Raw genomic sequence first — 22,544 nt, 5'->3', positions numbered from 1 at the left:
CTATGAACTCAATGAATGTTCTTCATAGTTATGATTTCAATGTTTTACAGATTTAAAAATCTGGCACAACAATACAAGTCAATGTTTCCCACACTGGAAATAGATATAGAGGGACAATTGAAAAAGCTAAAGGTAAGGATTTAACACTTATAATATTTATTCAGTTTCAGGGAAAATATAGAAGAAAACAGTAATATTTATTTCAACTTTTTTTTTTAAGTGTACCAGAACTACTACTTATTAACTCATTAATTTGAATTAAAAATGCATATCTTCATTATTATAAAACCGTTTAATAAGCAGTAGCTATGTTTTGTAATAGAATGTTCTCTTACTGTGGGCATTAATATAAATTTTGTGGATGATTTAATTCTCCTATAATATTTTACTTTTTTAAATTATTTTTTAAACAGTTATTTTACAAAATAATCGGTGTATTAAAGTAGCCAAGAGAACGCAGGGTGACGCTTGCAATTAGCAGTGTCCAGCCATGACTGATGTAGGCTGTCTGAGACACTTCCATGCTTAGTGAAGAACTGTTTGTGGAAGCTGTATTTCGAGATCCTGCTATTACAAGAAAAATGTCTTTTTATAAATAAATTCAAAAGAGCCACTGGTAAAACATCTTCTTTCGTGAATACGTAAGAAGAGAGGATGCTAAAAAAATTTGTTATCTTTCCCAAGTTTTGTCTGGTGTTTGTTCAGAGCTGACACCCTTCCTTTGAAGATACTTTTTAATATTTGTCAGTAGGGATTTTTTTTTTCTTTTGGAGCTTGCACTATTTCTAAGTCCCACCGTCAGTGTGTCTAGACTATAGACACATTATATAGAGACTAAATCAACAAAATGAGGTAGGTATACAACATCTTTGTGAATAGAAATGATACAGATATTAGAGTATTCTAATGCAATAACAAGTCGTGTTTTCTTATGTGACTGGTTCAATGCATTGACCTGTTTTTCATGGAAGATAAGCTAATGGTTTTATCTTTCAAGTAAACCAGAGTTATTGAAGCTGGCATATTAGGGTTATCTGTATGTTTTGTGTTTCAAAAGTGAACACAGTGTACCCTGCTTCCTGCCGTTGTCTGGGGAAGCTGACAGTTCTACTCAAATCTGCAGGGATATGCTGAAAAAATAAGACCCATGGTTCGAGATGGTGTGTATTTTATGTATGAAGCTCTTCATGGCTCCCCAAAGAAGATTCTTGTTGAAGGAGCCAATGCAGCATTGCTTGATATTGACTTTGGTAAGTTAAATTCAAAACTCAGTTTAACTCCGAAGAGGTTAGCTTTATTTTGATTAATTTTATTTTGTTTTGTGTTTATATCAGCTTTATAAACAGAAGGAAAATAGAGAAACAAAATAGTCTTCCTTTAATAGGAAAAGATCTCTCAAAAGTAAAGCACAGTAAGCCAGAGATTGTATCGTTAACAGGATTGTGTTTAGGGTTTAAATATTGATTTTTACTGAAGTTTATTCCACTGGAGTTGAAATTCACTCCAGATATTCTTGTCTTTATTACTTCTAAATGTGTGTGTGCAGGGTCATACATTCCAGGCACCCACTGCAGTGCTGCTGAAATAATTCCTCTGCAGTGGAGGGAAGATTAACCCGGTGCCGATAACCTGTAAGTCTAGCTTCTTCAGATGATCTCTGCTCTGCTCTGTACCAAAAATCTAATTAAACTACTTAGGACTCTGTGAAGATGAAATAAAGAACGGGAGAGATGCTCCAATCCACAGCTGAAGTGTAGAGATCATGAATAAGCTCTGAAGGCTTAGAAAAATCGCTGCAGATACTCAGAACTACTTGTGTAGAGCACTGGGAATGTCGGACTGTGAACTTTACGCCAGCCTCTCCGTAGATGTTGCGGAAATACTTTCTGTGATACGTAGGACAGGGGAAAAAAAGCTTTAGACAGCAGGAGCAGCATCCTGTAATAGATCCAGTGCCTGATGAAGTAGTATTGAGATGCTTTGAAATTTCTCCCTTGTGGGCAATCCTCAGTGAAAGTTGCCAAGGATGAATGCAGAAAAGCTTACTCATTGGAACAGATGACAAATACTTGATACATCTTTAAGTATAAGAAAGTAGTATATTTTCTTATTTGTCTTGCACACTAATAATATGGTTATGCAAACTGACAGGGTAAGTCAGCTATTTGAGTGGAAAAAAATTGCTTGTTTTTGCGGGATTTCTGTGGAGCTTTAGAAATGTAAATACGTATTATTCACTACAGAAGGAAGCAGTTTTGGGAAGAACAGCTTAATTTGTTCTCTTAAAAGCAAAATGGGAACATGCAGTAAGAAGAATTTGCCCTTGTCTTTAGCTGCTGATTCAGTTTAGCTTTAAAGCCAAACATACAGGTGAGAATCTTATTTCTGCTGTAAAGGAAAATCAGTCTTTGTTTCTTATCGTTGCTGAAACAGGGTTGTGCTGTTGTGTTTTTCTGACAGGCACGTATCCTTTCGTGACTTCATCAAACTGCACCGTAGGTGGTGTCTGCACCGGACTTGGTGTTCCTCCCCAGCATGTCGGTGATGTGTATGGTGTGGTGAAGGCGTATACTACTCGGGTGGGAATTGGAGCCTTCCCCACTGAGCAGATTAACGTAGGTTTAATGTTACAAAATGCAATATATACAGTTGCCAAAAACTAAGGTCAATGGAATGGGGTAAGGGTATACCAACAATGATTAAGCACCGTAATAATGCCAAGCCGTCGCACTCACAGAGAGGGGAATTACATTATAAACTTACGGTATTTTCCTTCATAGGAGTGAAACAGGAGTATGATGATGTTGTGTTACAGTGACCACACTTCTGTTGCAAAGAATGATGTGAAAACAGGTTTCATCATTTTGTGTAATATCGTTAGGTGCATTTCAGTGACAAGAGTTTGTTGTAGGCTGGAACTGTCTGCACTGCAGGAAAGCTTAAATTACAAGATACAACTTCTGTGCTTAACAGCCTGTGTTCTGTGCGATTTTTAGAATAAATGTGGTGTGTGCGTCAGCCAGTCATGCACAAATTGATCAATAAAAAGAAGGGGAAAGATTTTGATTCTTTTAAACTGTCTATTGTATTTTCATTATCAAGAAACTAGAAAGCTCAGGGTATTGATTGGGCTTGTACACACAGCAGTCTCTAGGTCAGTGATCCGAATCTAATTTAAGGATTTAGTCGCTAAAATCCTTTCTCTAATGGCTCAAATGAATTGGTGATTTCCTTTAGTTTCATGAGTTGTGAGTGTAAAGTTTCTGTCTTCTTTGTTTTTAACACATTATAAACGCTGCCAGCCTGAAGGGAACAGCTGGCAGTCTCACTCTGTGGTAGAACCAAGGAGCCTTAGGCATGGCCAAGGAGCCTGTTGACCTACAGGTTGTACAAGCACTGATCTTCTTCCAAGCGTTTACAGTCTTGCCCCCCAAAACAATAGATGTCAAAAAGATCAGACAAAGAAAGTAAACACAACATTAAAAACAGGTCTGAATTGTCAAGGAAATCTTCCTGACAGATGAAGAAGGAAGAGAGGTGTCTCCTTATGACATGAAAGAGTCATATTAAAGAAGTATTTTGGAAATGTTAGTGATTGAAATACAAAAATCCTGTGCATGAGGGGCTTTACTCTCCGCCTAACTCCCCTCCTAATAAAACTTAATTACCTTTTCCCTACAAAAAAGCCTTGGAATTGAACAACTATATTTTTCCTGCTACTTGTCTGTATTTGTTTAGATTTTGTTTTCCTGCTATTTTTCAGTGAAATACCATCAGCATTCTTTCTGTCATCTTTTAGGAAATCGGAGATCTGTTACAGTCCCGTGGCCATGAATGGGGAGTAACTACAGGCAGAAAGAGACGCTGTGGCTGGTTAGATCTTGTCATTTTGAAATATGCTCATATGATCAACGGATTCACTGCGTAAGCATCACAGATTTTGCGCTACATTTGGAAGTGATAATTTTGTGCTTCGCAGAATAAATATGTAGGTAACATTAATATAAGTCCAGTAAAGTGTTACATTTTAAGCAATAAAATAATTCACAGTGGGCAGCTGAGAATTGTCTTAATGCTAATAATAATCTAATTCCTTTGCCTTTTTTTCAAATGAAGTGATTTTACAACATCATAGCCGTGATTTTTTTCATATGTGTTTTCACTTTGCTTACATCAGATGGCTGACGTAGATTGAATCAATACACCCGTTTTCTAAGAGTTTGCTCTAGTGTTCTTGATCCAGTGCTTTCATGCTGTCTTATGTTGTAGTCTAAAACTGGCTGGTTTTGAGCTTTGGTGGACTCTGGTGGATCACACTTGTAGCACCAAATCTGCATTGTTCAGAACCACTGCCTCTTTAAGTGAAATAAGTGGGATGACACAAAGTGTACAGCAACTGGCACGGCTCTCATTCCAGTCCCGACAGGTTCATTTGTTTACAAAGGTGTAGTCTAATATTGTATTATAAATGCTGCTTTTAATGGGTTGAGTTTTATTTTCATTGGGACTGAGGGATTTACTTGGTTAGTAAATTATTTTATAATTAAAAATATATCTTAAATTGACATTTTAAAGGACAGGTGGCTGTTTAAAGGAACTGTTTCAGAGCGTAATGCCATCAAGCTAGCTAAAATGCTAGTGACTATCAGAACTCGTTAATTTATAACTAGTTACCGATCTGTGTTTTCAGAAAAAGTTGCAAAAGTGTTATTACAATTTTGTTCATATAAAGTGTAGACTTACTCATGCATTGGGGCAAACTTGTTCATATATGCAAACACATGACCCTGGGAATTGTAATATCTTATAAACTGAGGCTTAATATTGTTTATGCTACTAATGCTACAAAGGAACAATGATCTTTGTTCATTAATTTATCAGAAGGGGTTTGAAAATATTTTTTACTGGGATTTATATTTTGCTTTAACTTAGACATTTGTATTTTATGTGAAAATAGTATTAGGAAGGTGTTAGGTTTCCTTCCATTTCGCTTCTGTAGAATTTCTGCATTTCCGTCATCAAAACTATGTCATCTCTGGTAACTGTGACGGTTAAAAAACATGGGGATACAAAAACTTCAAAAAAGTTGAAGGACTGGTGCTATGCTGATTCTTTCTCCAAGAGGTCTTTTCATTTAATCATTGCATTCATCGTATACTTACTGAGCACATGCAGCAGGGACTATTATGCACGTACCTGTCCAAATCCTTAGTTACTTATATTTTTACCAAGCAATGTCTGGCATATTGTTTCTAGAGAATTTGACTAGTTTTAAAATGCAGTTTTACTCTGATCAGTGAGTACTATGGTGTCTTCTTGAGGTTCCATTTTTGTGTTCCAGTGTGTTCTTTCACAAGATGAAAAAGGTTCATTAAACCGACAACGCTGGTAGCACAGCGCAGGCACTGAAGGGCAGGCTGGGATCTTTCGTACTGAACCGTATACGTGCTTTTAGTAGCCAGATTATGCTTGGGAAGTCTGTTTTAAAAGTATAATTTAGTAAATAAGTCTGTCTTACAGTTGGAGTCAGTAGGAATAACAGAAATAATCAGTAGTAGTGACGTAAAGTGACATGCCGTCATACGCACCCAAACCAAGTCCAGTAAGCACCACTTTACATAGTCCGCTTGCATTTTCATGCACTGAACCGAGCACTGTGCACCTCTATGAGCTGCCAAGCATTTGGAAATGTGTCTTGGTACCTTAGCCATGTATTCATCTCTGCGGCGTGAATCAAATTACCAATGCTCATAGTTTGATGTATTTGTGTATTTCTGCTTGCTGGGTTACCGGAGTTGGATTTGTGAATACAAAACTAGAAAGGGAAAAAAAAAAAAGGACAGGTGGAAATTATTAAAGAGAAGATTCATCATATGTGTAACTCTAACTGATGTTTTTCTGTACAGTTTGGCATTAACGAAATTGGATATTCTTGATGTCCTTGATGAGATTAAAATTGGTGTTGCTTACAAACTGGGTGGAAAAAGAATTCCATATTTTCCAGGTATGTTGTTAAATAGCTATGTTGATTTTTCTCTTCCCTGACTGTTAAGTCATACCAATGTTGGGAAAGGCTGCTTTTGAAAATCAAGCTTGGTTTCTTTTTTTTGCTAGAACTTCTGTAGAAATTTGCCCAACTATAGTATCAATATAAAGACTGCTGTATCAGTACGTTGGCATTTTCCATTCACCTTACGTCTTTATGTATGATGACAAGAAGCAAATTAAATCCTGTGTTAGGTCCCTCTATGTCTTGTCCCATTAGACTTTTTTTTATCAGCAACACCAGGGATCTGAAAGTCAGCAAGACTCAAGTCAGTGAGTGGGTATCATTGGCAATAGCCCTTAATGAAGTACAGTAAAAATTAAAAGCAGCACTTAAGCTGTGCAAAAATGAGGCAGATACAAGCAGAATAAAGCTGCTTATGGGCTACTCTCATACAACTGTAATTAACAGCAACATTATTGTTAATAAAAATATATGTTGCCTCTCAGTGTGACTGATATTAAAACTTTTAAGATGTAATAATCTGTAATTTTCTCAGATTAATGATGTTTTCGAGATACGTGTAACGGTCTGTGCCAAGATGAGGGGTTTGTTCTGTTGAGATGGGGGATTCTGGAGGCACGGGGAGGGCTGGCAGCAGCCAGCTTTCCCACCACTGATGGTAATTCCTGGCAGTGGACACAGTGGGGAAAAGCATGCGGATATCTTAAGTTCTTATCCAGCCTAATGTAACCCTGTTCCATAAAGATAAAAACATTGGAGATAGTGCCTTGAGCACAGGAGGATTTCTGTTTTTTTAATGTGCAAATCTGAACCAAAAAGTGGAACTACCGTAAACGCAAATAATTTGTTACCTCAAAAATAATACTGTAGTTTTCCGTCAACAGAGTGCATCCTACAGCTTTTAGAAGAGGAAAGTGGATTCCTGGATCCTCTTGAATCAGGGTTGTCTTCCAAAGTAACAGAACTTAATCTAAATTAAGGATGAATTAACCAACCAACCAGTAGAAATACTGCTTTTTCATGTATCAGATTTTAAATGTTGTCAAAAGACTTTTTCGGTTGAGAACCATAGGTGTGTTATTTAAGGTGTAGCAGCTAAAATCAACTGTGGTAAAAATTGTTCTCCCACAGCTAATCAGGAGATACTACAGAAGGTGGAAGTAGAGTATGAAACGATGCCTGGGTGGAAGGCTGACACAACTGGCGCACGAAAATGGGAGGACCTCCCACCCAAGGCCCAGAATTACATCCGATGTGTGGAGAACCATGTTGGAGTGCCAGGTAAATCTTTCTAGATACGTACGTGTCAGGATGCCACAGCAGATAGGTACATTTATGTAGAAGTGCTTGCCAAGAAGCAGCAGAGGGTGGTGTTCTGCGGGCAGGTCTGCAGTGTTGCAGAGAGCTCCAAGCTGCTGCTGACAAGGATTTAACCAGAGGAAAGATAAATGTTTATTTTTCTTGGCAAACTGCCGCCTTCTGTCATTGAAAACTTTGGGATCTCTGCACCATGTCCTCCCTTTACTAATCTCTTCCTTTCACTTCGCTTCCTGCACTGCATCCCTGTTTGAATATAACTGCTTCTTGTGTTTGGTTTTTTTCTTTTTCTCTGTTCCGCACTTACCCATAAGGAAATGTGTTCCGTAATGATAATGGATCCGAGATTGTTTAGGCCAGTTCTGCCACTTTGGAAAACTGAGAATCTTAACGCGATCAGTCTCCAAAGGTTAAGCATCCAGTTTTCTTCAAATCTAATTGCTAGAGCTCTGGAGGTGCTACAAGCTATGGTACGAGTGGTGGAGCTGGGAAGGGAATTTCCACAGCAGCAGACTTAGAAAGCTGGCATGTGTGATTTTGTTTTCCATAAAGCACCTCAAAGGTCACGTATGGGGTGTGTGAGCTAGTTTCAACTATAGGAATTCCAGTATTCTTCATGGATTAGGAGGCATCTGATAGCAGAGCCTGAAACTCAGTGAATGGCCTGTGTGTGGTCATGAACACGGATGTGTGTGACAGGATATGTAAATAAAGCTCCCCTTATTTTGTTTTTCTTCTGATTCTCAGTGTGAAGGCAGGGTGCCACGGTGGGTTTGATGGCGGAAGGAGACCTACCTACAGTCAGTTCTGTGGTACCCATGGGCAATAAAATTGTAGTGGAACAATTATAGTATGGTATTTCGGGTGGCTGCTCATGCTGGATAATGTTATTAATTGCAGCCTTACGTTTAACAATATTATAGCATGTGTGCCTCACTGTCTCCTGGTCCACATCAAGAAAACTTCACAGTCTGGCAGAGCTCTTTCTTCCTCTCTGCAGGGATTGAGCTAGGTATCCTAAACATGCAAGAAACATGCTTGACCTTCTGTTAGGCCTTCCATCTGCAGTGCTTTGTCTTTATGGTATAATTATTTCATGCTTTCAAACTTCAACATATCATGCTTCTAGACTGGTAATGCAGCAGGAGTACAGTGATGTATTTTTTTTTTACAGAAAAACTTCCTAGCTTTGTGTTTCAGCACAAAGTCGGCCTGTTTGTAGTGAAGCGTGATGAAAGCTCAAAATTATTGCAATTTATTGATTATAATATTTACCCTCACTTTGTCCTAATAGATGTGTTTCCTCCCTAGTTAAATGGGTCGGAGTTGGAAAATCAAGAGAGTCGATGATCCAGCTATTTTAAACAAATGAAGAACTTCAGTGATGAGAAGCACAATTTAGCGTTCATCTGTTCCTTACTGCTGCTTCTTTAAATGGAGATGGTATTTAACACCAACATGTTCTTCTAGGAATTGAATAGAAACAAAGCATATATTCTGTATTGTAACATTTTATTTAAGTTCTCAGTAAATTCAGTGTAAAATTTCTTTGGTGGCCATCATAAAAACAAATAAAATCTAAAAAGTATTCTTAATGAAATAAGGAAAAAAATATTTTTTTAAATTTGAGCCATGTTACTATTTGAAAGCATTTTACATCCACATAGAGTTATTTCTTCTTGCTGACATCAATATTACGCCTTTTCCAGTAGTTACTGGGTAACTTTAGAATTGTGAAGCTTGGATTTGTTCTTCAACTTTAAATGTTAAAATATCTATGTATCTGTGTTGGCAGCAATAAGATGGATACCGTGTACTTAAATTGGTTAGATTATACAGATTTTCGGTCTGTAAAAGGCAGTAAAGTTAGGTAGGTGTTTTTGACTGCACAAAGCAAAGCAAACACAATTATCTATAATTGTTATAGAATGACCCACTAAAATGGATGGAGAGCAGCTAAAATATTTTTATCATAGAGCCTATTCTAGTAACTGAGATAACATCTGTAGAGGGGCCAAACTGGAGAAAGCTGACCTGTGTAATAATTCTTTCAAATACCCTGTGTCCTAACAGACAACCCCTGTGGAGACTGTCAGATGTGCGGTCTTTATTTCATGCAGTAGGGAAGGAGCGAGTGAAGGTGGAAGGAAGAGAGTCCTCAAGGTACAAAACACAGAGGGAGAGCGGAGCTGAGACAGCACGCTGTGTTTTCTCAGCGAACCTAAGGCATTTCTTCCTGCTAATGCAGTGACTGTAATTTCCAAAGTTTCACTTTAGTTATCTGTTGAAGAACTTGGAACTTGCAGCTCCATAAGGCACGCTCACTTCCACAGCTCCTAGGTTTCCAAGAATAAATCAATGCATGACTTAACGATGACTGCTGCAGTATTACACCCCTCACGCATTTTGACCTTCCTCAGCAAAATGTAATGCCTATTTATAGAAGGGGATGACATGTGGCAGCTGGGGTTGGGACGTGTAGAAGCCATGGAGAGGTCCCCGAATCTTCAAGAATACACTTGGATTTCTTTGCGGATCTTCTCATTTATAATGGCTCTCAAAAAAAGGCCTACCTCTCGTAGTGTAAAAAGAATACACTGGAAAAGGAGTTAGTTCCTAACTGTGGAATTTTCCAAATAAATGTTCCTTTTCTAATATGTCTCAGAGAGCTATAACAGTACTTTTGTATCATTCCCAGGGGCTGTGGAAGTGGCATCACAACCCCAGTAATGCCATTATGTAGTGTGTGAAAATATCCCTTTCCTGAGGCGATAACTCCAAGGATACAAAACAGTGATATTCTGTACATCAGAGATGGGGAAAAAGAAAAACCTATCTGGAGTATCATGTGTCGTACTCATCCCCCTTGTCTTTTCTCACTCAGTATTAAATAACGGTTAATGTTCAAACCCGTTTGTGTCAAGAAGCAATTACAAAAGTACCGGTACATGCATATAGCAAGCACTAAATTTAATTGTTTATGGATGTATTGCTGCTTGTAGGGCAGAATTCTTACACCCTCCGGCTGCAGTGCAGTCTCTTCATACCCCAGATCATCGTAGACTGTGGCTTCATGCCACAAGCAAATACTCTTTATCTCTTAAAAAAATAAAAAGAGCTCAAAGCCATGAATCCTTAATCCAGCCACAATTCCTTTGTCAATTTTTAACAAGTTGTTTAATCTCCCCGCTGCTGTTTTTTGCATTCTGTATAATGGCAATTAGGAATACATCCTCACCTCTTTTACAGTTTTTTTGGAGATCCCTGGATTGAGCCGTGCAGTCCTTGCATTGATGAGGAAGCTCTCCCTGTCATATTTATGGGTGTTCTAATGAAAGAGCAATGAGATTTCTGACCTTAGTTAATGTTTGTGAAACACTTCTGAAAGGTGCTTGGTAAGTGCTAATTATTACAAGCACTGTGAAACGTGCCTCATTTATATGAGGTAATTTAAGCGTAAAGATCCTCGGAGATACAGTAATTAAGTTTTGTTTTCACATGGCTTAACCTTGTGACATTTGCCTACTGGATGATCTAGACCTGTTCCTTTTCTCGGCCCCATCTTCATCAGTGCATTTGTGTTAGGGGGTGGCCACTATATTTAAGCTTTCGTTAATTTATAGGCAAAGTCCACAATCAGTGACAAGCCACTTGGTGTGCTGAGTAACTGGATTAAATGGTCAACTCCAAATGAAGTACTTGGCATAGTGAAAAAATCAGGTTTTATAGCTTAATTTTCACAAGATTACTTTGTCTTGTTCACTTAATCTTTTTATTTTCCATGAAGTAATTTTTCCATTAAGTCTCCATTAGGTCCCCGTCGCCTGTCTCTGCATTCAAGGATTCGTCAAAAACCCAGTGATGTTGTCAATGGGCAGGATGTAATTGGCAATTATCCCATGACTTACTCTGTTACTGTAAAAATAATATCATGCATTTCATTTCATAGCATGGATTTTTTAAATGAAAACTCTACTCCTGTTGAATTTCATATACGTTATCATTTAGTTAAATGTGAATAAGTTCAGATTTTTATGGAAGAGATCTTTAATCTACTGAGTGACACAATGCTTAATAAGAACATCTTTATGTAAAAGTGCTTTCATTTTGGCTGTTGCCCATGTGTGTTATTTTGTATCGTTTGGAATTTAATTTTAATAACAAATCACTGTGATGAATTTAATTTCTTCTTTCTCCCCAGCCAAATGCAATAATAATGACTAAAACTGGTTGATGCATCATCCTGTTAGATATCTGGATGGAAGAATAAGGGGAAATATCTACCGAAATGGCATAATTTCTGGTAGAGATCATAGTTTTTTAAAAGTAGCAATTACTGATTCACTCGTGCACATTAATGTAGTTGACATATTTTCTCACCCTTACAACATGGCCTTCATAGTCAGGTGTATGCTTCCTAACACATGCAGTATAGGATTTTGAAGCTTTTGTAATTTTTAATTTGGCTATATATGGTCTTACAGTTCTGGCATAATGCACTTTATAAAAGGAAAGAAAATGAAGCATTTCCATAGTAATGTGCAAACTATATGCTTACACCTTATGCAGATTTTTTCAGATGAATTTTGAATTCACACCTGTTTATTTTGTCCTTAAAGACATATTAAAACCAGTTTAAAGTAACTGTGCTTGGTCTCGATCTCTCTTTTTCTTTTTAACAGAATACACCTCATACAAAAACCTGGTTCGATATTTCATGGATTCTAAAAAATAACATGCAGCATCACTGAATGAATGGATATTTTCTCTCAGTCAACAGATTCTCAGTGTGTGGCCTTTTTTATGCATTCTGTAAACTTTGTCACACTTTCCCATTTACAAACTGAGGAGGGATCCACCTTTACCATGGGGTTTCATGGTTAGTCACCTTTAGTTAGCTTGCCTGAGTGAACAATGATTTTATGGAGAGAAAAAACATTTTCTAATTGATGCAAAAATGTTCTTGCCGTACCAGCTGGCTCAGAACAACATGAACTCCATATAGTTCTTTATCAACAGCACTGTGCTAGAAAGGAAGTGTAGATACTGAGTCAGATAACATAATTATCACCTCTAAAATGTGTTAGGACTTTCAGAAGCCTTTCTAGAAATCACTCTCTCTCTCATCCATTTTAGAAGAAGTCTGGAGCAGCAGGTGAGTCACCTGTCCAGTAAATCACAGCAGGTTAGTACACAGTTCGGGGCAATGTCCGAGAGCTGCATGGCAACTGCTCTGCTAATTAACTTCTGTTTCTTCGTTTCCTTTGCAGTTATGAATTCGTGTAGAATGGTCTTTGGTAGCCGAAGCATTTGAAGCAGTTTCATCTAATTCCATGTGACGCTGGCAACGACAAAAAAAAAAAACCAACCAAACAACAACCCAAAACTAAGGGAGTCTTTCTTTGCTGAAGTTACTCACTGTGAAAACAGTGGGTTTTTTACTGGTCCACCTGTTGTCTGTCAGCTGGAGACCTGAGTCTTACGAGTGTCTATATTGTTTCCTTCCTCCTAACCTGGTAAAAGTGGGAACAATGTCACCATCTTGCCTGTGGAAAGCTGCAATTAATAGATGACTTTCCTGCCCCTACCCTCTTCTAGTAATACTTCACATGGTGTCAAGCTCTAGCCCGCTCCTTATTTCTCGTGGAAGTGGCCCAGCTTCCTTTATGGTAACGTTTGGTATCCAGCAGAGAGCTGGTTTCGAGTGCTGGGTGTCTGCAAAAAGGATGAGCTGACATCACCCTTTTAACTGGGCATCGGGCAAGAAAGAAAATCCAGCTCTGACCACCTTAACTTTAGAAGAAGTCCCTGTTTGTGGTATAGGCACTGTATCAAGGGAAGTAGCCTGTGGATTTGTTGACTACTAATTTAAGTGAGTTTGTTAGTGCTGGTTTCATACCTTTATTAGCTCCGTGTTGCCAGTGAAAAAGAGGGTGCCTGAGGCATGGAGCCTGCTCAACCGTCGCAGTACTGCGTGGGATTCATGGTGTGTGCGAACTGCTGTACAGCCTGCTTCGGGGAGGTAAGAAGATGGGTTCTTTCCTTCCCGAATCAATCACAGGTCCATCACAAAGGAGCTTTGGTAAGGAGCACCTTTTATTCTTGATTGTGGCTGGCTGGACCCTTACATATTGATCAAATTTAAAGGGAAAAATTATCCGTGTAGATAAGTCTAGTCTAAATAAGGATTTCAGGATTTTGCCTTTTAATCATATACTTACAGGAAATCAGTTTTTCTAAAACATCTTCATGTGTTACTAATATCTGTACATTTCTGGAGTAGAGACTGTGCACTAAATATTTGCCCATCAGCCCTATGAGACTGTAAGAAAAAAAAACACGAACAGAAAACTAGGAAAGATCTTCTGTAAGCACATAGGCTTTATGGCTTCCTTTAATGTAAAAAAATTGATCCAGTAGCTGCATTTTTCAGTGGTTGGAAACAGTACAAATTTTAACACTGTCTACAAAAATGGAAGGAAATGTCTTTTGTCAGGAAAAAAATAACACTGGTATTTGAATGTTTTCACAGTCTTGAGGTAACGTACCTGTCCTTTGACAAGCATTACCTTTCAGAGGTTGAGTACGTACACCAGAGTTTACATTACAGGCCTGTAAATAGTGCCTCAGACAACAGTGTTAGGTTTCAGGAGATACCTTTACAGGGCTTGATAGGTGCTGGAGCACTTCAGACAGTTTGTGTTGTTGCTGAAATCCTTAAAATACCTTGGGCAGAAGCACTGGAGACGTGTTTCTTGAGGACCGTGGAATACAGTCAGCTATACATGCCCTTCCAGCAGAGGTGGCAGTATCCATCTTCATCTTCCCCTTTATCAGACAGAACTTTTAATGCTAACCGGGCCTAATGCCTCAAATGAGTGGAAATGGCGTTCGGCGCTGAGGTTCGTGGAAGCCCGGCTGGCCCGTAAATGGAGATGGTCCCGTGCAACGGTTGCTGGAGTCAACCTTTGGTGAGCCTGAGAAAATCACAAACTTGGTAAGCAAAAGTTTATTACCAGTCACTATCATAAAAGGGTGTTTCGTGGTGTTCTTTGCTTCTGAAGAAGAACCTCCCAGTTACAAACCTATTGTATTTAGAGTTATGTTTCCATTGGGATCCTTAAAATAGTGCAGCGCTCTGCCATGAACGGAAACCTGTCCTTTGGTGAGTTTTGAATTCAGGAGTGGCTGACAACAAATGGCAAAGACCTTGATAAGCTTGAGGTCTGGGCAACGGGAAGCTCATGAAGCTCAGGAAGAAGCACAGCGTTACCCATGTCTCAGTACAGGCTGGGAAGCACCTGGCTGAGGAGCAGCTCTGCTAGAAAGAACCTGAGGTTTACAGCAGATGCCAGGATGCGTATGAGCCAATGATGCATTTGCATCTTGAATAAAGCTTACTGGGCTATAAGAGGGGGATTATGGCCAGGAGATGGAGGGAATGTATTTCCCATTACTCATGTTGGCGAGTAGTACCACCAATTCATGCTAAATGACCGCTGGCATCCATTGTAATGACATGTTTTGTGTCCTTAGTAAATGGGTGAAGTAGAAAAGGAGAATTGGAGAGGCAATGTGACATTCTTGTGCCTTGCTACAGATAAGGCTAGCTATGGTCCCAGTGCACAGTCACATGTATGTCAGTTCTATGATTACTGCTTAGTTCGCATCCTATAGCATCAAAAATAGGCAATGCAGTTCAAATTTTGAACTTTGCATTTTGTACTCCAGTTTTCTTCCACTTCAGTTGTTCCAGCCATTGAGGCTGTGCCCTTGTGGTGGCTTCATCCTGCTCTGCAATAGTTACCACTGTTCCACGCTTTGGTTTGCATTATGAAGCAATGCATCCAGCATGGAAACTGGGTTCCTTTTGGATGAAACTGTGCAAGAGTTGCTCTCCGGCAGTGCCCCTACTATGCTCCGGGTGCTGATCAGAGTTCAGTCCGTGGAGCCACGCAAGAACTGGTTAGAAGCAGCCCTCCACCTGCAATGTGGATGCTGAGTCCTCAGCACCAACTGCTTTGCATATTTGTTCCTGTAGGACTGCTCTGCTTGCTAATATGGACACAACTTTTGAACATTAGCCGTTCCATCTTCCTTTATCCAGCTCTTTGTTCACTTTATACTAATCACTAACTAATAACTAATTATTCTCTTTATGGTTTTATATCAAGTGCTTGTTGACATCTGAATAGATTAGAACCACTGCATTTCTTTTGTCCATAAAATCAGTTATTATCCAAGATACTTAGGGGCTATCTATTTTTAAGGCTATTTTGCATTTTATTCCATTTAACCTTTACCTCTTTGTTTTCAGTGAGCCTTTCCTTGAAAACATTGCCAAAGTCTTGCAAACTACTGAGTCTAGACTATTAAGGGTCTGGTTGTCAGCATAGTTTTTCCATTGCCACCTTTAAAGTTATTACATTTTCGATTCTCAGATAATACAATACCACTCTCAACTTGAAAGATTATTAGAAGCATTTCTTCGTGTCTTGCAATTGCATATCCATTCTTTCAGAATTCAGGAATGCAGTTTATATCCATACTATCGGGGTTATAACATGAGATAAAATATAGTTTGAAGACATTTACTGAGTAAGTTCACAAATGATTTGCCTTGCCATTCTGAAACAGCATTAAGTTTCTATCTACAGCTTCTAAAGAAGATTACTGGTAAAGGTAACTAAAATGGCAAACCCGTTTCCTGAGGATTTGGTCCACTGATTTTAAGTATACACATTCTGCAGACAAAATAAGAACATACCTTCGGTGATCTCTCTACTTGCTTATATTGTGTAGTGAAATAAATAGGGGGCTGGACAAAGGAAGTGTCTCCAACCTTGCCAGAAGAACTGAAGCTGGAATAAAACAGCAGCAAGTTCACATGCTGGGTGCTGAACTAGGCCAAAAGAATAACCGGTGTCTGGGACAAACACCAGAGGGCTGTGAATTTTGAAGAGCCAGGAGGAACATCAGGCTACTCTGCTCCCTTATTCAGTCAGTTATGCAATGCCAATATTACAGTTTTATATTTGCAGCAGTTTCAGTGGTGATATATTTGCATGTACAGGTAGTCCTGCCTAGGGTTAACGTACTGGTAAAGAATCGGTATTAGAAACAGAGACAATGCTGAACGCTTTCACCATCTGTCTGGAGATCTTCCAAATCTTGCAGGTAGGAAAGATACAATAGAAGAAAAGAAAATACGATTGTGTCACGCCAGTATCTTCTCGGAAATTCTCATGCAGAAAAAAAGAAAGAAAAAAAGAAAAAAAGATGAATGCATATACATGGCAGGAAAGTACTGAGCATAAATATATATAATAAGCTATAATGCATTTTAATATACATGAAAAAGAGGTCAAGTGGAAGAAATAAAAGACGTTTGCTAGTTAAGGCATTACAAATGGGATAAGACATTTTGTCTATTAGAGATTGATTTGCACCACACTGCATAATTAAAATACCAAAGCTGGTACTGATGGAAGTCTGAGCCCTACGCAAAATGTATTGATGATTTCCATCCTGGGGAAACATGCCAGCAGCACAGAAAAGTCTCATTCTATCAATTGGCACCCTGGATGGTAGGCCTAGGACTGAACGTTACTTTTTTAGCTTATATCGCACCACTCAAGGGAACTGCTCAGCAGAGAGCAAAGAGATAGAATGAGCGCCTTCAAGACTTCCCACTGTAAACAGATTTCAACCAAAAAGGCTGTACTAAGAAAATTTCCACATTAGTCCTAGCGACGGTCCCTGTAGGTGCGGCATGTTATCCTGGCAACGTTCAGGGGCTGGCTTTGACTGTGCAGCTTCTGTTTTCTGGACAGAGATCTTCTCTATCCAGCATCGACAATGCAGCCACACATATTTAAAATAAACACGCTTTGTGGGCTGCTGCTGGGGAACCGTTTGTTGGACATGGTGCGGACATAGTCCTGTCAAGCTGAAGTGATGTACTCTAGGTCATTCCAGCTGAACGGCTGCTTTAAGGAGTGCATAAAGGTGAGCGTGCAAGGCACAGCATACAAAGCTGTCTCAGAGCAAGGATTTATTTCCCCCACAAAATAACGAGACCTGGGCTGATGCAGCTGCAGTGTAGAGGGAGGAAGGGTTTTGCCCAGCCCTTCCCGTACCATGTGAAGGAGAGGGATGTTTTGTATTGTGTGGGATTAGTGAAAGGGTGGAGGTTCCTGTAGCCTCTTCCAGGTAAATCGACGCTGGATAATGGAATAGCACCATTTGAACAGAGATTTAAAGAATTCCTAGGACAACCACCTAGCGTTAAATGAAAAACATTGTTGCCTGCAGAGGAAGAAACCAGAACACTGTTGGCACCACGTTAAGAGTTCAAGTGTGGCTTACTGTCAGAGCTCAATTTCCATTTTTTCTTGGTAGATTGAAAGAATCTAGAAAGAGGCAAAATAAAAGGAAAGTGCGTGCAGCAGAAATTAAGGCACACAACTGGGAAGGCCAGGAACAACCATCACCAAAAAAAAAAAAACCCCACCTTGGAGAAAGCAGCCTCCTTGTAAGCCAGGCATATTGCTGCCAGCAGAACAATAACACCTTCTTTGCAATACCGATTTATAGTCTTGAGAGTGCCCTCTAGTGTAAGCGGGACCTTGGAGTATTTTGATTTACGGAGCAGCACTGGTGTATCTCATAGCTGGCAGAACAGTAACCTGCTATGAAATTCAACCACGCCACGCTAATTTAAGAGCGAGTACTGGCTGCCGTGCCAAGGTGGCAGAACCTTGGCTTGACAGCAGCATAGTTCAAGAGCCAGCCCTTAATCCTGCATAGCACTGGTTTATCAAAGGTTTTTTGATGTGCGAACCAACTCATCAAGATGAGGACACGAACTCTGTTGCTAATGAGTCATAGTAAAATGACGTGCACTTACGAACAGAGAACGTCTGAAGTGTGTGTAGCCCTTTGATCTGAGTTGTAAACGTGTTGGTTGTTAGCGCTGACGTACTACAATACCATACGGAAAGAAAAGGGAACAGAAACAAAGGAAAGAGCCCCCAGCTATTCTAGTAAAAGGAGGGCTGTTTTAACCTTCGAATCCGTATTGCAGAGCAGAGAAAGAAGAGTACCAGGGACCGAGTGCATGGGACTTGGTGCTTTACTTCACTCCTCACAGAGGATGTGTGCGCAGCCTGATACTCCGGCTGACTCCACACAGCTACGCTATATCAGCTACTGTAGTATATATTCCACTTAAAAGAATTTCCAGAACATTGCCTTCACCGTTTTACATTAAGACATTAGAAAAGAACCAACGAGTTGGACAAAATACACTCTTTTTACATCACTACAGAGAGGAATCATTAAGGAAACTCCTGAGTTTAAAGAGAAGGATAATGTATTTTTAAGGTCTTCTAATGCTTATGGGAACCTACTCTTAGGCATTTGGAACAGTTTAATGGCTAATATAATCTCCTGGATTGCTATTTATCTGCCACCTGTTCCTAAAATGGAACACTTGTTACAGTAAATGGATAAAGTTTGCTTGGAAAACAAGGCATAGACAGGAAGAAATAAGACTGACGAATAATTAGATTCACAAAGCCAAATCAGCCAATGTGGATATTTTGTCTGACCCTATGTAAAACAGAAGGCAGAATTTTCCTCAATTTGCTCTTTTCCAACTTTGTAAGCTCTTTTCATTTTAAGAAAGCTCTAGTCTCAATTTGCAATGTCTGCGATTTACACCGTCTGATTTTTGTTTCTGTCTACTTGTTTATTTCTAATTATATTTTGGAGTAGTTGGAAGCGTTGGCTGACAGGTAAACATTTATCATAACTGTCTTACAGACGGACCAGAAACAAAAATCTTAAAATCTGTCATTGCTTACTGGAGTATTTAAAATCTAAATCTACGCATTCTGTAGGCAAAGCCTATTTGTAGTTCAGGTCTGAATGTGATATATTTAATTAAATTGTTCTCAGTGCGAAAGGAATTTTATGCCAATTTTTACAAAGGGTGTGATCCTGAGGACTCTGTATCAGTAAACCTGAGGAAGGTTCTGGCAAGTCAATGTATTTATAAGTACTCCGAGGAAGGGACGTGCTACATTCTTGTTAAAAGTCAAATCTAAAAGCCAACTGGGAAGAGCTACAGCTGTGTATTTTCTAGGCTCTCACTCTACCAAACAGGTGCTAAATGGGCAGTGTCAGTCAGGCAGTAACACGTGGGGGAAAAATAACCTCAGTTACATCCATAGAGCGCTGGGTTCTGAACCACGGGATTAGCACGCAGGGGAGCGAAGCTGCGAGCCATTTATGAATAGTTCCCTGAAAGCACCGGTTTGGTGCCTCAGTAGTAATCAAAATGATAAATCGGACGTTAGGAATTAGTGGGGGAGGAACCCAGAAGAAAACTTCTTTAGATTTATGCTGTCCAGATGCGTAGCATGCCCGCAGCTGGCCCGCTGGCCACCCCGCTTTGGGAAGGACGTTAGAGGCTATGAGAGCTACGGAAAAGGACACCTGAGGCTGGCTGTACCCTGCGGCTCAGGTTTGCGGGGTGCAGTTGGCCACCTTGTGCCCTGCTGCCCAGAGCAGAGGTGCTTCGGGGCACCCGGGTCTTCCTTCCTCCCTCCCACGCAGCCCAACCCCTTTCAAGAGCAATGGTGCACGTGGGAGGCTTCCCGTGCTGCGCTCCGGGACGTGGCACGTGATGTGGATCGGGACACACTGCAAAGCAATGCTTCAGTGTGACAAAATATTTTGGCTGAAATCAAAAATGAAGGACGATGATGTGGCAGCCGCCTTTATAGTCCTGGATGTTACGCGGAGTCAATAGGGAATGGTTATTCACTATTTTTTTATAAAACCAGACATAGGAGACACCTAATGAAATTAACAAGTGGCAAACTTGTTAAAAAGTGGCAAACTTGTAGACCTTGCTAGGCAAAATAAGAAATTAAATGTTACCAGTTTTGAGAAGGAGACAGGACAAATCAATGAAGAGTGGGCCTACTGACAACTATTAAACGTTAAGATCCAGATGGAAATTTCGGCTCAGAAAATTTCTGAATGCTAAAATGCTAGAAGCAATGAAAGTGAACTATGGCCAGCGTCCTTCTGTGTCTGCCCTGACTTTCTTGAAGCACGGGTAGAAGTAGAATATTAGGAGACACGGACTTAGCAAGCATAGTCCAGTTCATTTTGTTCTAGAAGTTTGATTACTGGAAATGGAAACAATTGGGGAAAAAAATGAAATGCAATTTTTTCTTTGTTCTGTAAGCGACAAAGCTATCGGCCAGGCCATTTGTAATATTCACACAGGCACAGGAGAAGTAAAGTAGCAAGAAAAAGGCTGTCTTTTTATTCTCTGCTTTATTCCACAAACACGTTTTTAAGGATAAACCAAAATCATTGTATTTCACAAATACCGTTAGTGGTTTGGGATTTTGGTATTCAGAAGCTGCATAATGTAACACACAATCTCATTACCTAACCTGGGAAATGGTTAGCATTAGTTTTTATGAATGCTCAATGCCAGCAAGCTTTGCTGGGTCAGATCTCAGCCTTTCTTCCAATTCCAAATCACCAGTGGGTCTTCCTCAAGGCTTACTGCTATGAAACTAATAAAACACTCAGAATCATTCTGTTGGGTACCAAGTAACAGACTGGCAGATGAACGAGTTCCCTCCCAGTAGGATGCGGAGGTGTGTTGGTACAGAGCAAACAGAATTACTTTGCCTTTATAGCTTACAGATAGGAAATAACTGATCAGTAGGTGGTGTTAAGGTTGAGGGTTGAGAAGCAATTAAGAGATGTCACCACCTGAGGGCTGCAACAGAAGATTTCTACATCCGCCCTGCAGTGGGGTGGCAGTGGCATGTGTCCAATATAATCAGCCCTCAGGGAAAACACCCTTAAATTCACCCTTTAATGACAGCACCAGCAGCAGCGCTGCAGCACGTACTGCCGCTGTTCAAATCTACTTCGTGTTCCGAGATCAGCATTTCTGAGCACTCCTTCACAAGCAGAACAGCACTTTTAACTTTTTTTCTTCGTATCTCATCCAGTTCTCAGACAATTGAGTTCCGTTCACACTTAGCCTATGCCATCTTAATCAAAATGTGTGATCTGCTGCCCTCTATCCTGACAGGGCTCCATATTCCTCAGAGAGCTTCAGGGACATCAGAGTGTATATCTAATGAATATTTACAAAGAAATTTCCTTAAAGAGGATACCATGAGTTTTCAGTGTGTAGTGGAAAATTGTCTGCTGAACATCTTTAAGCATGCATTTCAAGTACATGCAGAAAAAGCCAAAGTAGAAATCTTCACAGCTAAAGAAAGTGTGGCAGGAATCAAACTTTGGAACTCAGAAGGGACTTCCGCGAATTACTGTGCATTACAACTGCAGGTTCTGCTCCACAGACCACAAGGCTGGGATGATCTGCTCTACAGAAAAGAAAAAAAAAAAAATCACATCAACTTGTATTAGATCAGCGTGGTTGTACCTGCAAACCAGTAGCAGTTCAGCAGCCAGTGGAAGCATGGTTTTGGTATTCATTGGTGGAAAAATTACTCCTGTACTTGGTCGTGATTTTGTCCAGAGTCCTAGCACCCGTAGGATTTCAATTCGGAAACCTCTCTGGAAGAAATACAACTGTCATGACTGATTACGTTCTTCAGATGACACAAAACATTGTGTCAGGAACAGCAACACCAGTTTTAAAGGTTGTTTGCCCTGGTGAAAACAAGGTATTTTCAAAATATACATAGTAACCAGACTGATTGCTACTTGGAATTGACCCTAGCTCTTTTAATCCATGAAAGGATACTTGGACTGCTATTGGCAGTTTAGGTATAAACCGGAAATTAATTGTAGTAATTTGCTGTCACGTAATGACAGCGGAAGGTCCCTGGGAGCTCCATGATTTAACTGAAACCCCACTGGGCGCCACGGCTGCTGAACCCCCTCCTGCTGTGGGCTCCCTTGGCCAGACGGAGGTTCTCCAGCCTCCTTGTTGTTTTTTTAAAAAGTGAATTCTTCCACTTGTGCACATTTCTGTTGGTTCTACTGCATTTATACAGCTAGAACTTTGGTAGGCAGTGTAAGTTTTAGGAAGAACTACCCGAGCCTGAACACAAACGTAACCAACCCGCAGGGCTGCAGAAAGGAAGACGAGTCCGAAAAGGCTAACAGGGAAAGAGGGCCTATCGACAAACCTGAGTTTCAAAACCCT

The 22,544-nt window shown here is 39.9% G+C and overlaps 1 protein-coding gene across 1 annotated transcript in view; it reads left to right on the top strand.

Moving 5' to 3' along the window:
• The window catches only part of ADSS1 (adenylosuccinate synthase 1), a 30,989-nt gene extending 19,018 nt beyond the window's left edge, over positions 1 to 11,971 (top strand). Inside the window, exons 7-13 of the mRNA XM_074583831.1 lie at positions 51 to 132; positions 1,124 to 1,250; positions 2,461 to 2,615; positions 3,800 to 3,924; positions 5,907 to 6,004; positions 7,142 to 7,291; positions 8,639 to 11,971. Coding sequence (XP_074439932.1) covers positions 51 to 132; positions 1,124 to 1,250; positions 2,461 to 2,615; positions 3,800 to 3,924; positions 5,907 to 6,004; positions 7,142 to 7,291; positions 8,639 to 8,691 — 790 coding nt within the window. The 3' untranslated portion in view covers positions 8,692 to 11,971. The remainder of the gene's footprint in view (positions 1 to 50; positions 133 to 1,123; positions 1,251 to 2,460; positions 2,616 to 3,799; positions 3,925 to 5,906; positions 6,005 to 7,141; positions 7,292 to 8,638) is intronic.
• The last annotated feature ends 10,573 nt before the right edge of the window (positions 11,972 to 22,544 follow it).

Source organism: Larus michahellis, chromosome 4 (genome assembly GCF_964199755.1).
Source record: "Larus michahellis chromosome 4, bLarMic1.1, whole genome shotgun sequence".
Classification (NCBI taxonomy): domain Eukaryota; kingdom Metazoa; phylum Chordata; class Aves; order Charadriiformes; family Laridae; genus Larus; species Larus michahellis.
Note: the sequence above shows the minus strand (reverse complement) of the source record. Positions and strands in the feature narration are given on the sequence as shown.